Genomic DNA, 16,786 nt, shown 5'->3' with positions numbered 1-16,786 from the left:
ATGATAGTGTCTCTGACGCCGGAGCGGGAGCGGGAGACGTGGGCCAAGAAGGCGGAGTTCCTGCTCGCAGTCGTCGGCTTCGCGGTCGACCTGGGCAACGTCTGGCGGTTCCCGTACATCTGCTATCAGAATGGCGGCGGTGAGTTCAATGTTTATATCAACAGCTGTATAAGATAATATGAGATATGATGAATCAATTGAGGGCTACTGGGGTAGCCTCGTCTAGAATAGGGAAATAAAGATTTTTAAGAACAAGACGTTAAGTGAGATGCTATCAAGATAACCTTGTCAATGGCAAAGTACTACTTAAGCTAGTCATATTGTAGACTTTATAGTCCTGAAGTCTACTAAATGATGTCTGAAACTAAATTAAAACACTGCACTAGAAGCAAATAGTAATTTCACACCACTGCAGCTTCTGCAGTTGTGATCTTGACAGTTAGGAACTGCACTCTACTGAGTCCTGCCTCACCAAGGCTGCTGAAAGAATTTTAAGTGGCCCGCGGAGTTTTTATTGCGCTTGTCCTGAAATAGGAAATGTAAGTGGCTCGTTGTTAACGACTGAATCCACCGTTTGGCCCGACTCTTCAAAAGCCTTGCTCTAAATAAACCAATATTGTTTCCTTTATCTGGTATCTCAAGTCCTCCTCATCTCTAGGTGCCTTCCTGATCCCCTACTGCGTGATGCTGCTGTTCGGCGGGCTGCCCTTGTTCTTCATGGAGCTGGCGCTGGGACAGTACCACCGCTGCGGCTGCCTGACGCTGTGGAAGAGGATCTGTCCGGCTCTGAAAGGTTGGTGCTTTTTTAGCTCTGTTTCTCTGTTTATAATACAGAAAGTATTTATTTAACAAAATATGAAAGTATTACAACATGTATTATGTACTTATTTTATCATAAGCCTCATGAATTGCAAGTCCTGGGAAAGATGAATAAGTAGCCTAACTTGGAGCCTATTTTCACAAGACAGTGTGTCATATTTATTTTTCAGCAGCGACGTGTTTATGTGTGAGGATAAACATTACCTAACTAGAAAATTGGGATTAGGATAAAAAAATTGTAACTTTCTTTTTTGATGAGTAATACAAACGTAATTTATTTATATTATTTTCATATGTAATTTAATTAGTAGGTACGTAACACTGATTATGTCAATGAAACGAAAACATTTTAATACGCTTCTAAATCGGCTTCTTATCTGTATTAAACGCCGCCAGCAATACTCGCAAATTAGTAAGACGGTGTTAAGTGATTGTCGGACTCCCCCAGGACGGCTCGTTGTATAGGGTCCGCGAAAACCTTTATTCTCTCTTCACTCGATGGGGAAATCATTGGGATTCAAACACCATCTTTGATATTTAAAAAAATCACGATTGCATTCCATTCTCATAAAATTGAAGTGGATCTTCGTAATATTAGTGACTGTAATGATTCGTATGATATCTATCTGAAAAAAAAACTAAGTCTTCAGTTTTATTTTTATTTACAAAACTGAATTTTACCCTACAATAGAAGTATTACATATTATATTTACGTGTTTATTTTCTTTTTCTGTCTCTTCATTACAGCGAAAATAGCATTTATCAGAAATATTCGAAGCTTCGAGTATTTAGTAAGTAACAAACACTGTTATAATAACCTACGAATGGGGAATTAGGCAATTTACAAAATAATTTGATTAGGCAAGCTCACGCCAAATTAAAACTACATAAAATAAAGCTTAAATCCGGTCTACCCTACCAGATTCTATTACTCCGAGACTCCATATAAAAACAAGGGGGTTTTATGTACCAGGGACATCAGGAACCGACCTTTATAAATATACAGGAGGCAATGCTTTTAGCTAAAGACAAATGTTGGGCAGTGGCTTGTTAAAATGTATGAAGTCGATTGCTCTCGTACGGGTCCGCTTTGCATTGACATGCGGTCAAGTTGACTGGAAGAAATTGCTGAGGGAATTCAATGTGGTGATGTTTTCTATAGCTTTTACATTGAGTGTGTGTTTTAAAAATCACGATAACCATTTAAAAATGTTCCATTTTCATAAAACCATGGTGGTAGAGCTTTTTATAAGGACGGTCGATACCTATTTTCGAGATTTTATTTATTATTATGTCTTTTTTTCTTTTCTATCTACCGTTGCGTCATACTGAATTTGAAAAATCGCTTAATAGCTTAATTTTTCCCCTTTTTACTACTTTTGCTTTAAGTGACGGATAAAAACGACACAATAACTTATTAACTTGTACTTTTCACATACACTTGAAAATCCGAACCATCATCACGATAAGTTTTCAGTCTCTAGAATATTAAGCTCTACATTCATAGAAACATTTCTAGTCGCCGAGTGCGCCATCGACCGACAAATCTCAAGAGCAAATGTTTGCAGCCGTCTTCATCTCCATCCAATGTCATAGGCATAGCCACAACATCTAGGCATAGACATTCAAAGGTGTTTTTAAGTCTAGATCGGGCTCGGGAGAAGTTAAAATTAACTGTCTCACGTGTCATTGATTTAATTAGGAATACCTACCTTGATCATTTCGAATTTCGCATAAAATATATCTGTGATGGCTATTTTATCAAACTTTTTAGTCATTTACGTAACTCAATATTTTTTTTTCTAATAAAACGTTGAAATTGTGTTGTGCACCATCCAGTGAGCACATTTTAAAAAAATATCTTTGAGATGCCACAGAATATTTTTTTTTTATCCACAACGAGGAAGCTCTTGGCCTGTATCTCACCTGATCACCTGATGGTTAGTAATGATCAGGCCGAAGGTGGAAGCGAGCTTCACCCGGAATCCTCAACCACGGAGGAACTGCCTATCTTACCTCTCTGCCGGAACACAACAATGCTGTTAACATTGTGGTTATGTTGTTAATTTTTTTCTGTCATTTACCTTTCCGATTTAATCGTCCATGAATTTAAATTTAAATAAAAGAAATAATAGATCCGAAATCTTCCACTAACCTTACCCTGAGCAAAGATAGCAAAAGTACAAAAAAGTTCGTGCCCCATTAGCCGTATCAGGCAGAAAGCTCCGCGGGAAGTTGTTGTGACATGATTTGACCAATCATCGCCCCTCGGAGCTTCGAGTGGACTTACAAGTTGCAGCTTTTTATTATTTAGTAGGGTTTTATAGGGCTTTGCTTTTGCATAGATCAGCTTTTTATTTAGGTAGAGGTGTTACAAACAGTTTCTTGTGAACCATTTTCATTACCTATATTAAAGGTAATTGTCAATTTTTCCCTGGATGCATTATTGATTAAACAATGCAGATATTTGTCGGTACAAAAATGATTTTGTAGAGGTAAATCCATTAACTTTGCATATTAACCAGTTATTGGTGCGATACTTTCACTGATTACGTTAAAAGATAAGCTACGAGTTCTTTAGCTCAAGATTCGAGTAAAGTTCTGTCATTATTTTCAGCTACTAATACTTAATTTGGTTAAAAAACCGAGTTGATATGTTTGCGATGTTGTTATTATACATAATCAAAACAAGGAACGATTGCATTTACCACGTCATAAATCACTTAATTTGAATATTTGTTGACAGTAGAATGTTTGCAATAAAGCTCGCAAATGTCCCGAAGCTGGCGGTATCCTGCCCCATCCCGCCTTATCGTCACGCATTTTCGGGAAAAGTATCATTTCACCAATACGAATATGATATGAGATACACTGTGAGAATTTATGTCCGATTGTGTGACTTGGTTCACATGGAGATGAACTGGAGTTTTATGAAACGCGTTTGATAATAGGTACAGGTATAGGTATGTATAATAATGAGTATTGATAAATAGTGTATAGCCTGACCAGGAACATAAAAACCCTGGCATAGAGGCGCGCCAATTGCATTTGATAGTGCAACACTGAGTACAGTCGTACCTATGTTAAATTAATAGGCTAACTTTATGTATCAGGATTCAGGATTACGGGCTAATTTGATATTTTCATAAATTAACGAAAAAATATGATTATAGGTAACCTGGTTTAAATAAATTAAATGAAACCATCAATCGAGTTAGTAGGATTTATTTTATTATTCATCAATAATCAAATTCAGAACTTGAATATTCATCTGCAATGTCTGCTCATGAACGCTTCAAACTCGGTACTTCTTTCCCAATTCCATAAAATTCAACACTTAGAAAGTGACAAACAATTTTAAAATTGGTAGTTGAAACAAACCACAGCTAATTTTCATAGTGGACTGTACTATACGATAAACATGTCAGTCAATTTGACAACCTTTGTCGGAAACATAATTCAATGAAAATATTGTCCGAACCCTTAGTATTTCTCTTCGACAAATACTCTAACACATTGTGAACCACTTTTCTTTCACGACTATAAAAAGATTTTAGCAATTTAATTCACAAAATCAACTGCGCACATTTAAAATAAAGTTTGTTTACACTTTGACAGCAATAGACTGACATGCAATGTGACAAGTCAATGAAGTTTTCAGTTACTGTTGCCATTAAAAGAAATTAGTACCATTAGTTTTCCGCAACATGGCGAGGGTTTTTATGTTCCTGGTCAGGCTATAGATAGCATACTTATTTGATAACAAAGTGTAATATATTGTGCCCTATTCTATTACGTATATTCTTATCCAGGATACTTACTTAGTAAGTATTAAAGTTTAGAAACTTTAAAATAGGCCATTGTTACCAATGTTTTCTTGCTTTCTCTTAATATCAAACTTTACCACTTTCCAGTAGGTACTAAATAAGGTCAAGCACGTAAATATTTCCATCCAAAACTACACATGTCTCTTCTCAATCCAATTGTACTGCATAAATCGACTGCAGAAATTCAAAATTGAATTCCCCGACATGTGAATCGAGCAATCACTGTATCAAGTAACAGGGTCGACGCGACACCCGATCCAGATTGTTATCAATATACGACTCGCGCCATCTCGCGCCTAAACTAATTAGCGCCGATGCGATATCATTTGATTACCGACAGATGTCGCTGATTCGATAACAAAATGGCGCCGGCAAACGTCAAAAGTTGGCGCGAAGTTTGCTCTTGAATTTGCCGCCTCGGTTTGATTAATTGGATTTTGAACGTTTGGAAATTTATTGTGAGGGAAATGTTTGAATGCGTTTCTGACTTATTTAAAGCGGCGGCACGGAAAATCGAGTTAGCTTTCTAGTTAGCGGGGAATAATACGCTATGGTTATTATTTGGGTTAAGATGTTGCATAAAAAGATGAGGGTTTCTGCTTAACTGAATGATTAATAGATAATGCTTCCCAAATCAACTTCCTCGTAAATGTGGGTACCTACAAATATTTGTTAGTCGTCTATTTGACATCAATTTCGACACTCTTAGTTAAATCTTAAGCTTTTTTGAGCGTATCGGCACATCATGCTACACACTAAGACATCTTATGTGTTGTTTCCTGTTGTACGTACTCAGTCAAATATCAATCAACCTTTAAATGCTACAGAATTAGACTCAATTTTAATTGTCAATCAATCATAATCAATATTCAATCCGTCAGATGATACACAGTTCTGAAGTTTATATTGTTTGGTACCAGGCGTCGGCTACGCCATCTGCATGATCGACATCTACATGGGCATGTACTACAACACCATCATCGGCTGGGCGGTGTACTATCTGATCGCGTCCCTCGCCTCCATCAACTCCGTGCTGCCGTGGACCAGCTGCGACAACGAGTGGAACACCCCCCTCTGTACCCCTGTCACGGAACGACAGATCCATGCCAATGCTTCTACACCGGCTAAGGAGTTCTTCGAGTAAGTTAAGTTAATCTAAAGATTCAATAGACTTCTAATTTTGTACTTTAAATAAGAGCCGTTTAAACTGTGTACTTATAAGTTCCAGTTCCTGCATTAAGATTAATTTTATTATATTTCGAGAGTTCTTTTCTAAAATGATGGCGATTAAACTGCATTGATTCTTCTGCGCTTACTCTTTTCCGTGTTTCCGATTCCCTATAGCTTTGAAATATTGCAAAAACCATGACTGTGTCGCACATTACACTGATGCATTAATATTTTTCACCAGACGTAATGTCCTAGAGCAACATAGGTCGAACGGGCTGTCTGACATGGGGCCCATCAAACCATCCTTAGCCTTGTGCGTCGTTGGAGTTTTCGTCCTCGTCTACTTCTCTCTTTGGAAGGGTGTCAGGAGCACCGGCAAGGTATGTTTCATCTTAGGAATCTTTATGGCATATCAGATTTATTAGCAATCTTGGCATATCATCTGTTTCTATTTGGTTTGTTTCCATAGGTGGTATGGGTGACGGCTCTTGCGCCATATGCGGTCTTATTGATTCTTCTTGCGAGGGGTGTCACGTTACCAGGAGCAACTGAAGGCATCAGATACTATCTAACACCAGAGTGGCACAAACTTCTGAACTCCAAGGTATGGCAACGAGACAATTACTATATTCAATATACCTATAGATGTTTCATCCACGAAGACGCGCCCTACCAATTTTTGGTCGAGGGAAGCGCGGGGCGTGGGGAGTTTAATCCGAGCAATCCGAGCGTCATTGTTGTAGTGTGCATGTTCACTCATGGATAATTTAGCGTGTACCGATAACATTCAAACATTAGCGGAAGAATGGTGGGGCGCGTTTTCGTGGATGAAACGATCTATACAATGACTATATTTTTCTTTTGAAACCAGGTATGGATAGACGCAGCTTCCCAAATCTTCTTCTCGTTGGGTCCCGGGTTCGGAACCCTTCTAGCGCTGTCGAGCTATAACAAGTTTAACAACAACTGCTACCGAGACGCCCTCATTACCTCTTCCATCAACTGCCTCACCAGTTTTCTAGCTGGATTCGTCATTTTCTCCGTTTTAGGGTAAGTGATATTATTTTTGTAGAATCTTTATTACTATCCCCATAGTTTATACGAGTATGTTACTCATAGATGTTAGCTGAAGAATATCCTAGACCAGGTGTCGATATTAAACAAAGATTACATTAAATATACTCGTACGTTACGTCACAAACTAACACATAGGTTGGCAGCAGATAATGATGGATTTGATCCTCCATGTTATGTTAATGACGTAGAATTACCAATAATGTATACGAATACGTAAATTAATATAAAATAGGTTTTCAATTTAAAATACCAGTGTGAACTTACCAACACAGTAACTTCATAACTTCATTGCCATTTTCGTCGTACCCAGTTACATGGCGCACGTCCAAAACAAGAGCATCGAAGAGGTCGGCCTCGAAGGACCAGGGCTGGTGTTCATCGTGTACCCAGAAGCCATCGCCACCATGACCGGGTCCGTGTTCTGGGCCATCATCTTCTTCCTCATGCTCATAACCCTTGGACTGGACAGCACTTTCGGTGGTAAGTATGACTAAAGACTGTTGATAAATCAAATGTAGAGACAATTATTTGGAGATTATGTTCTTTAAAGATTAATAATGTAGGGAAATCGGTAATACTGATTTGTGTAAATAAAATCTAAAGAATTTGACCTCTTACACCACTATTGACTGATCAGTTCATTCACTTCGAATCTTCGTTAGGAAGACTTTTTTAATTTCAGATTTTTACTTTAAATTCGTACACTAAATACGTACGAGAACATTATACATTTCACAAAATACGTTCGCACCTAGTGTTCTAGTAACTTTTTTTTCTCTCTATGTTATCTTTAAAATAGTGGTCAGTTTTATCGTATAATATAACTTGTAGGACTAGAAGCAGTGACGACAGCGCTGTGTGACGAATACCCGCGGATACTAGGCCGGCACCGGGAGCTGTTCGTGGCAGGGCTCTGTCTCTTCATCTACATCTGTGCTCTACCCACCACTACCTACGTAAGTAAGCCTTAAGCCTGCCGTTTTGGCTTGTAGAGATCCCAAGAACAATATCCACAGGCCACTGTAGAACTCTCCATTGTATTTTCTGCAGTCAGTCGTGTTCCTATACATACATATATCAAGTCCTGTATCAAGGCCTTATTATGCAAGCGGGATTAGGCTGTATAACGGACTATAATTATCTAAAAGTACATATTATTATGTCTGCTTCAACATAAAATTTGATCATTCGCGGCTGTGCGTTCAATACAGGAAGGCAAGAATCACGTCGCCAACTCTTTTAAAATAGCTATAGTATACGAATTAATGCCGTATTTGAATGAAACAGCCCTTTATTGAAGGGAGAGACGGGATAAATCAACACTCTGGTTTGCCAGTTTTATTAAATGTAAGAGTACGAAAGTTGATGGTCGAAAATCTTAATTTGAGCAGGTAATCAATGTAGAGTTTATGATGCCAGTCTAACAATACAAAGTCCCAAATCACTTTGATCCTGGAAACTTGCAATTGGTTTTTCTTTTTTTTTATCCACTACGAGGAAGCTCTTGGCCTGTACGTGTAACTGTACTAGGCTCTAAACTTCCAAAGTATCTAATTAGGTATACACAGATAGTAAAATTAGAACTAACTACTTTTCAGCAATATCTGTAAAAAAGGAAATTATTCAAAAGTCGAAAGTGTAAAAATGTGCCTTATTCGCTTCTCGATCCCACAAACAAAAGTAGGTATTACAGAACAAGATTCATGCCAGTCCATCCTCCCGCTAAACACCTCGTCGTTACTCGCCGTCCGTTATCGGGGAGTTCGCTGCATAATTCAACACTACCCTCGGCATGAGTGACGAGACCGAGTGATAGTGTGATTCATTTACCTCGATTTTTCGCTCACTCACCAGATAAATCTTGGGGAGTTTATGAACGGTTGGGGGATGCCTTGTTTTAATTTTGGGTCGGAATTGATTGCGTAGTTTCAATTGGAGTTAGAAAAAGTAAGGGTATAAAGTGTGACGTAAATTATATTAAAAATAACGTTTGATTTCGATCTTATAAACACAAATGCACCGTGACTTCCTGAAACTCTTTTGAAGAAAATTAAGATAACACTTTTATCGATGACTGTCTACCAAATCTTCTAACCGACATATCAAGATCTGAAGAACATGGATTTGGACCTCGTCACCACTGGACTATTGTGGTAGACACACTCGCGTAACATAAGAATATCAGACAAAAAAAAAACATAATATGTCTCATCCATAAATCTAGAATTTTATTATCCTACTAATATTATACGAGTGCGAAAGTTTGGATGTCTGGGTGTCTGGATGTCTGGATGTTTGTTACTCTTTCACGCAAAAACTACTGAACGGATTATTGTTTAAAACCCAGAATAACATATAGGCTATAATTTATGACTATCTGTGACAAATTGAATTTCATGCGAGTGAGGCCGCGGGCAACAGCTAGACAACGATATAATACCAATGGTACCATGACCCCTAGGTCTTATACCAATATTCCCACAGGGCGGGGTATACCTGGTGGACTTCCTGAACGTGTACGGGCCGGGGCTGGCGATTCTCTTCGTGGTGTTCGCGGAGGCGGCCGGGGTCTGCTGGGTGTATGGGGTCGACCGCTTCTCAGCTGATGTCAAGAGCATGCTGGGTCACTCCCCGGGGTGGTTCTGGCGCGCTTGCTGGTCTTACATCAGGTAAGATGGTGGTGCTTTAGGTGATTCCTAGGCTTGATATCGACAGTCCAAATTGTGAAACAATAGGTTAATACCAGAAAAGGAGAGCCTTACATTTACTAGTAAGTTCGTCGTATAGCCGTTTTTATAAGTACTATTTTTGGCCGGAGAATCATTAACGACTTCATACTTCAGAGAGTAAATTAAGCTATCGGTTGAGCAATATTGCAAAATTGGTGGTACACTAAGCGCAGCATCCTAGGTTGCCTTTATTAAGAAGCGATGGAAGATGATTCGCTATGGTTCTGTTTGGTTAAAAGACAGTGCAGGCAGTTTAAAAAAGCTGGCTTCTGTTAACGAGTTTACTTCCGGAAGGTTTTAAGGTCTTCTGATAAGTAAAATCTGTGTTAAAACAGCTGCATAAATACAAAAGTAATGCGTTAAATAAATAATGTCCAATCAATAATTTTGGGCGTGATCTACCCACTCTTACGCCCGTATTCACAAACATTATTATGATCTCACAGTGCGCGTGTACGCACAGGGTCACACATGAACCAATCACAGAGCTCTATTCAACGCTGTGCGTTCGATTTGCTGCTTCACTTAAGCAAAAATTATAAATACGGGCGTTATAATTTCTCGACCGGTAACACTTTTTCTACCTCCAGCCCAGTATTCCTGCTGGTCCTCTTCGTGTTCTCCCTACTGTCCCACGAGGATATGCTCGGCGCCGGAGACTACGTGTACCCGCAGTGGTCCATCACCGTCGGCTGGATCATGACCGGCACCACCGTGTCCTGCATACCGCTCTACATTGTCTACAAGTTCCTCATCACGCCTGGCAGCTTTATGGAGGTGAGTGATAAAATAAATAAAAGCTCAGTCTACGTTGTAAGGAGAGATCCTTGCAACGCTGGTTTCAGCCATGCCCAATTCTCTAAGATTTTGAGCGAGAATAAAGTTATGAGGGCTTAAGAAATAAGTGATCTGATGATGCATTTGCAATTTCCAAACCCGTACCATAAATTCGCTTTTTTTTTTTTCTTTTTTTATCCACGTTATTAATCTAAATATCTTACAGAGTTCGAGGAGTGTCTAATTTTTATAACAGTTGTAACAGCGATTACTATGGGAATTCCTAATGTCACATTTAAAGTAAAATTGTTGATTAGTATTTCCTTGATGACAAAGAGATTTTTAGGGAAAAAGCTAATTCGAGACTTTCGAGACATTGTCCATTTCAAAATGGTGTTTGTCATAGTTAGTATATCAAAATGTTCTCCCACAGAGAATAAGAACAATCAAACGCCCGGAGGTGACGTCGATACCGCCGGTGGATACCACTCTCTGCAGCCTGTGACCTACCAGCGTCCATGGGTACACCACCACTCCTCGGGAGACCAAGCCACCAGCCATCGAATGGCTGGTTTAGTTCGAACATCCAGTAGCGGATCTTGAGATGGATAAATATAGATTTGATTCTCCTATCTAGGAAAAGGGCAATTCATCTTTCAGTATATACCGCTGCTGATACATATATATACCTTACAAAACAAACTATTCAATATTTTATGTGTTACAGTTCATAATTAAAGAAAAACTGTAATAGTTTTAATATTTATCGCCATATAGATCTAGGAAAGTTTAATAACGTGACAATATAATTATACTGTATTCTTAAACTTATAACTCGTAGATGACTAAGACAAATTGAAATCGTGTAGACATTAGCAATAATTCATCTAAATATTTAGAGTTTTTTGATGTAGAGATTCGCACTCTACATCTGTGCAAGCTAGTAATTATAATAACATTATTATACATGACAATATGTCTTGGCATTAACTTATAGATTGTAGAGTTGCTTGCATTTTATCTATTTCTTGCAAGTAGATATCATATTACTAATCTCTTATTTGTAAATAAGTAACTGTTGTAAAAGATAAAACATTTTACTCTCTTATATTTACCATAACATTTAAGTACAAGTTTGAAACATATTTATACTTATAACTGCAAGTAGATAATAATGTAATACAACGAAAAATATGTAACGGGAACATAGCTATAATTAGATTAAGCCACTTACATAATATACGAGTGTTGTAAATAATAAAGAAATATATTGCTGGACAGACTATAAAATATATCTACGAAATGAATATTATTGTTTATTCTTTACCAAATATAAAATAAATGGGTAGGATCACAATATTTTATTTATAAACGTATTGTGCTAAGCAAACCTCATTTATATAAGTATATTGTATATTTTAAATTGTTAACTTTTCTGTATTCCAGGGCAATGAATACAGAATTGTTGCGATAATATTTAATCATAATATCTGTAAATCAATATCATATAACGATGTGAGGCTATGAGTTTCATGGGAACATAACAATATAGCGTCTGTTACATAGTGGATTTTAAATATTGTCAACGTTTAGTCGTGTGCAATAGTGTGCATATGTCAAGCTTTTAATATTTTGATAAAATAAATAGTAAAACATATTAATATAAATATATTAGTGTAACTGAAATGTTTCTTTCCCAGATAACTTATTTTTGGTCTTCCTTTCTCTACTTAAATGCATGTTACATCTTATGTTCGTAGTCATGTATATTACTTAATTTAATTTACTTACATATTTGAAAATAGATACCTGTACTCGAGTATGATATGTATGAATACCTACTTATGTAATACAATGTTATATTTAGATATTAAGATAATAATTGTTAAAACATGATTAATCTAAATTTTTTCTTACCTTCGTATGGAAGTAAATAATTAGTAAATGTTATTGAAAATGTCATCTGTGTTAGTGTATCCTAGACTTAAGTCGTATTTCTTCAGACCTAGGTACTAGTTAACCAAACTTAACGTTGTTCGTTTGGCAAAAAAACATGAATACTCATATAAATTATTGAATCGAATACAATTGTTAAAATCTTAAACCTCAAGTTTAGCATACTTAACGAAATTTCTTTGAAAATATGTATTAGACTAACCTACACTTTAACCATATTTACCTACATAAAGCTTTGACTGTTTGTAACGTTACAAGTTAGTGTTATATAGCGCAAGTAGTTACAATTAAGTGTTTTTATAAGAAAAATCTTTAAAAATCGTAGTTCATATACCCACAACATTGTTGTAACTTTTTTGAAATGATATTTTTTATATTATTTTTGTACTTTTTAAGTACAAATTGTTTGTTTGAATGTAATCGTGGTTTTAAATGTTGTTTGTCGGTGTTAGCGAATGTAACCAACGTCGGTGTTTAGTTTAGAATAAACGACAAGTGGTTAGGTCTGGTCTGTATCAGCCATTGCAGGTCTGTCTAGCCATTTGTTTTAAAATACTTGTTTCATTTCACTTTCCCTTAACTAAGTTCTTAAACAAGTATATTGAAAAAATTGAAACTCTACTTTTTATAAAATTGAGGGTAAATAAAGATCCATCCCTAAAAGAAGCAGATGATACTTATACCTACCTATATCTTTTCATTTTAAATAAGTAACTCCAAGTAACTTAGAACGAATAGAACGAATGGAGAGGAAGGAATTTTGTTGGAAGAGTTAAAAACATGAAATCACCAAAGTGTTATTTTGCTACCTCATTTTAACCGGACTCAAAATAAAAACCACATTATCTATGGCTGACGAAATTATTTGTCAAACATCTGCCAAAAACCCCGATTTATAAATAACCAAAAAATAGATTTCCGTTAAATTGAAAGTGAAAATAAATAAATGAGATCGTCGCTTGAAAATGTCCTGGTCGGCCGGCGGTGTTAGAATGCCCCTGCCCGTGTATGCATGGCGGACAAGACAGTAAGCTTCAATGCACATTGCGTGAGTATTTTACAAGTTTACACTCAACAATCAAAGCCTACGTGGACGAGGAACCATCCATTTTTGTCCATCATTATAGATATCCCTTTTAAGATGTATTGAATTACGCACAGGACTAAAAGTATCCAGTTGGGGCCGTTGCTTGGTTCAAAGAGTAGAGTTCTCTGTGGATGCCTTCAGTAGTACGCGTTTGCCTTCTATATTGCTGATATTTAAGCTATGCATTTGTATATCTGCGTCCCCACGTAAGATAAATATAAATAAAGGTCTAATTAGGTTACTGCTTGTCTCATTTAAAACAACTCGCATCATTTATTCCAATCCACACGCACTCTTATTTTCATTCCACTCTACATCAGAGGCTGCTGGGCGTTACATAACGTTTACCTATGTAAGGTTTATCCTGACAAGACTTTATTTTCATACCTTACCCATGATACTTAATGCGTAAAAATAAGAGTAAGTTCGCAATAAAGACTGCATACAGAGAGAGTTGAACTGATTGATTTAGTTGGCCACGCCTCATCAAACTTCACTATTGTTTATTTTTTTATCCTTTTCAAATGTGCATACTAAATTCATGTCAAAGTCAATCCTACAGAATCTGTGCGACTCCCACTTGGAGGCCATCGCAAAATGGCTGAGCTGCAACGGAGAGGTGTGGGGAGTGGGGCCCACGGCGGTGTTCGCGAGTGCTGCGGCCCTGTTTCTGTACAACGAGCTGGAAGCCACGGTCTTCATAGCTGGAGACCACGCGCATGTCTCGCTGCTGGAGAAGACGCTTATTGTGAGTTCGTTCGTTCGGTTCAGCCAAATGACGTCCACTGCTGGACAAAGGCCTCCTCCAAGGTTTTCACAATGAACGGTCCTGCGCTGCCCGCATCCAGGCTCTTCGCGCGACCTTCACCAGATCGTCAGTCCACTTAGTAGGAGGCCTGCCCCCACGCTACGTCTTCCAGCCCGTGGTCGCCGCCACTCGAGAACTTTCCTGCCCCAACGGCCATCGTCTCTACGAGCTATGTACCCCGCCCACTGCCACTTGATTTTAGCAATTTTTAGCAAAAAATTGCCACGATAGCCGAATGGTGAAGGGGTCGGACTGGCCGACTCGTGATCCGGGGAACGCGGGTTCGGTCCCCGCCGCCGCTCGACTATTGTGGTGAGCTCACTCGTGACACAAGCATATTTAGCTTAGTACGAGGGGCTAACGGGAGTATTAGTAATTTGTGTAATAACAAATTACTAATAATCTTAAAAAAAAAAAAAAATTCTGCGAGCTATGTCGGTTACTTTGGTTCTCCTGCGTTTGGTTATTGTGAGTAGAGAATACTCTAACAATAGTTAAACCTGAGTGACTGACACTAATTTTAAGTAGACTCTTGGTAGATCTGACTAAGCTAGTGTAAAAATGGCTGAGCTGCATCGGGGGGAGTGGGGGGTGGGGCCCACGGCGGTGTTCGCGAGCGCTGCAGCCCTGTTTTTATACAACGAGCTGGAAGCCACGGTCTTCATCGCTGGAGACCACGCGCATGTATCTCTGCTGGAGAAGACGCTTATTGTAAGTGGTATCTAGTGCTTATTGTACTAGACCTATAGATGTAGAGATGCAGATTTGAGTCTGACTGACACGAATAAGTAAAGACTTGGTAGATCTGAATGTTATGTTCCGGTCTTCGTTAGTGTTGTTAAAGCACTATTTGATATCATATTTGACTCATTATACAGGCGTTTGAGTTGGCTTATCTACTATATAAAAATAAGTCGGGTTTTCCTTCCTGACGCTATAACTCCAAAACGCACGAACCGATTTCCACGGTTTTGCATTCGTTGGAAAGGTCTCGGGCTCCGTGAGGTTTATAGCAAAGAAAATTCAGGAAAATTTAACAAACGAAATTCCACGCGGGCGTGGCCGCGGGTGGAAAGCTAGTAGGATATAAATATATTGTGAATGTTGAATCTTCTTGACATGAGTTTTATTTGCTTTTCAGTCGACTATGGTACTTGGCATGCTGGCGCTGATGATTCATTTGTGGGTCTGCTCCATGAGATTTTTCCAATATTACTTGGATACGCTTATTAGAGACGTAAGTAAATCTGTGACACCTCAGTCCTTAACGCCCGGAGCTTACTTTTACCCATACATAAATGTAGAGAAGAAAACACAATCAAATCAGATCAGTTACTAGTTTAGTATCGACTCTAGCTTAATTTTGCATGACGTACACACTCTGCCTAGAAAAGACAAACCGTTGAAGGTTTAAGAGAGAGAATCATCTTATTTGTATCTTCATATTATTCTCATATTTTTCTTGTAGAGTCCAAATATGCTGCTGGAGATGACGACAGCCGGCCTGCTGGGAGGCCAGACCGAGATCGTGCCTCTGGGCCCTCTCACCCGCTTCCTCCGGCAGCAGCAGCCGCAGATCCACATCACCGTGTGCTGGTTCCTCTCGCTGTGCTACGCCGACTACGTCAGGAAGCACTACTGCCAGCGGTTCAACATGCCTTACTTGGAGCAGTGGTTGGTAATAACAACTGTTGGATAAATTAAATAGGAGTAGAGTTTGGCACAAGTATACCGAGCACTGGTGCTAAACCAGTAGATTTTACTTTACATTTGGTAAGTAGGTACATATACATCTCCCTTCCACTACTCTAATCGTGTAAGTAATCAGAACACATAATTCGAAACCACAATCGTTTACTTGGTTCCGTGCGGCCATTAATTATTGAAAAGTATCATTTTCGATCTTGGGACGTGTATAAATAAGCGCCCTGGAAATGGCTTAAACTACTGAATAAAAACTTTGACTTTGACATTGTGATCACCTCTCTTTTACTATATTTGTCTTCCAATCCTGCATAACTTTTATGTAACTTTTGAGACAATAATAAGCCCCACTTCGTCTGGGTCCAGGACATGTTTGCCCAGATGTGCACTTCGTACATGTCGTCTAAATATAGAACCCCCTATAACGTATTTCATATTGCACGTGGAGACGTCGCTTCTGTTGAACGACTTGTCGTGCAGGGGAAGGTTGAGGGCACAAGAGCGCGCGGCAGGTCACCCATGCGCTGGACTGATCAGGTCAAAACCGCACTCAATGATTCACTACACCAAGAAAGGCTGCATGAAAGTGCGGGAGAAATGGCGACAGATTGTGAGGTGTGACGACCACGACCACTCTGGCAAGATTGAGTGTAGTGACGAAGAAAAAATAACGTTTTCACTGTTGTGGGTCAGGCAAACCGAACTGCACGAGCGCGCGGCGCGCGGCGTGCACCGCACAATGGAGAAGGTGAACAGTTTCGTCGGCTCCGTCCATCAACGGCTGCGTGGATTCGCGCCACCCGCGCCGCCGACGACTGAGGCGCACACGTAA

At 38.8% G+C, this 16,786-nt stretch overlaps 2 protein-coding genes across 2 annotated transcripts; both read left to right on the top strand.

The window, feature by feature from the left end:
• LOC135075498 (sodium-dependent serotonin transporter) lies at positions 1-11,040 on the top strand. Its single transcript, XM_063969936.1, has 11 exons — positions 1-139; positions 659-793; positions 5,567-5,786; positions 6,058-6,196; positions 6,286-6,420; positions 6,688-6,866; positions 7,204-7,373; positions 7,725-7,849; positions 9,378-9,562; positions 10,213-10,399; positions 10,833-11,040. Exons 1-11 carry the CDS (start codon positions 1-3, stop codon positions 10,902-10,904), a joined length of 1,686 nt encoding a protein of 561 aa, XP_063826006.1. The 3' UTR covers positions 10,905-11,040.
• A 2,164-nt stretch (positions 11,041-13,204) lies between these two features.
• On the top strand, positions 13,205-16,786 carry LOC135075399 (uncharacterized). Its single transcript, XM_063969844.1, has 5 exons — positions 13,205-13,403; positions 14,005-14,190; positions 15,392-15,487; positions 15,719-15,924; positions 16,648-16,786. Exons 1-5 carry the CDS (start codon positions 13,368-13,370, stop codon positions 16,784-16,786), a joined length of 663 nt encoding a protein of 220 aa, XP_063825914.1. The 5' UTR covers positions 13,205-13,367.

Source organism: Ostrinia nubilalis, chromosome 10 (assembly GCF_963855985.1).
Source record: "Ostrinia nubilalis chromosome 10, ilOstNubi1.1, whole genome shotgun sequence".
NCBI lineage: Eukaryota > Metazoa > Arthropoda > Insecta > Lepidoptera > Crambidae > Ostrinia > Ostrinia nubilalis.
Note: the sequence above shows the minus strand (reverse complement) of the source record. Positions and strands in the feature narration are given on the sequence as shown.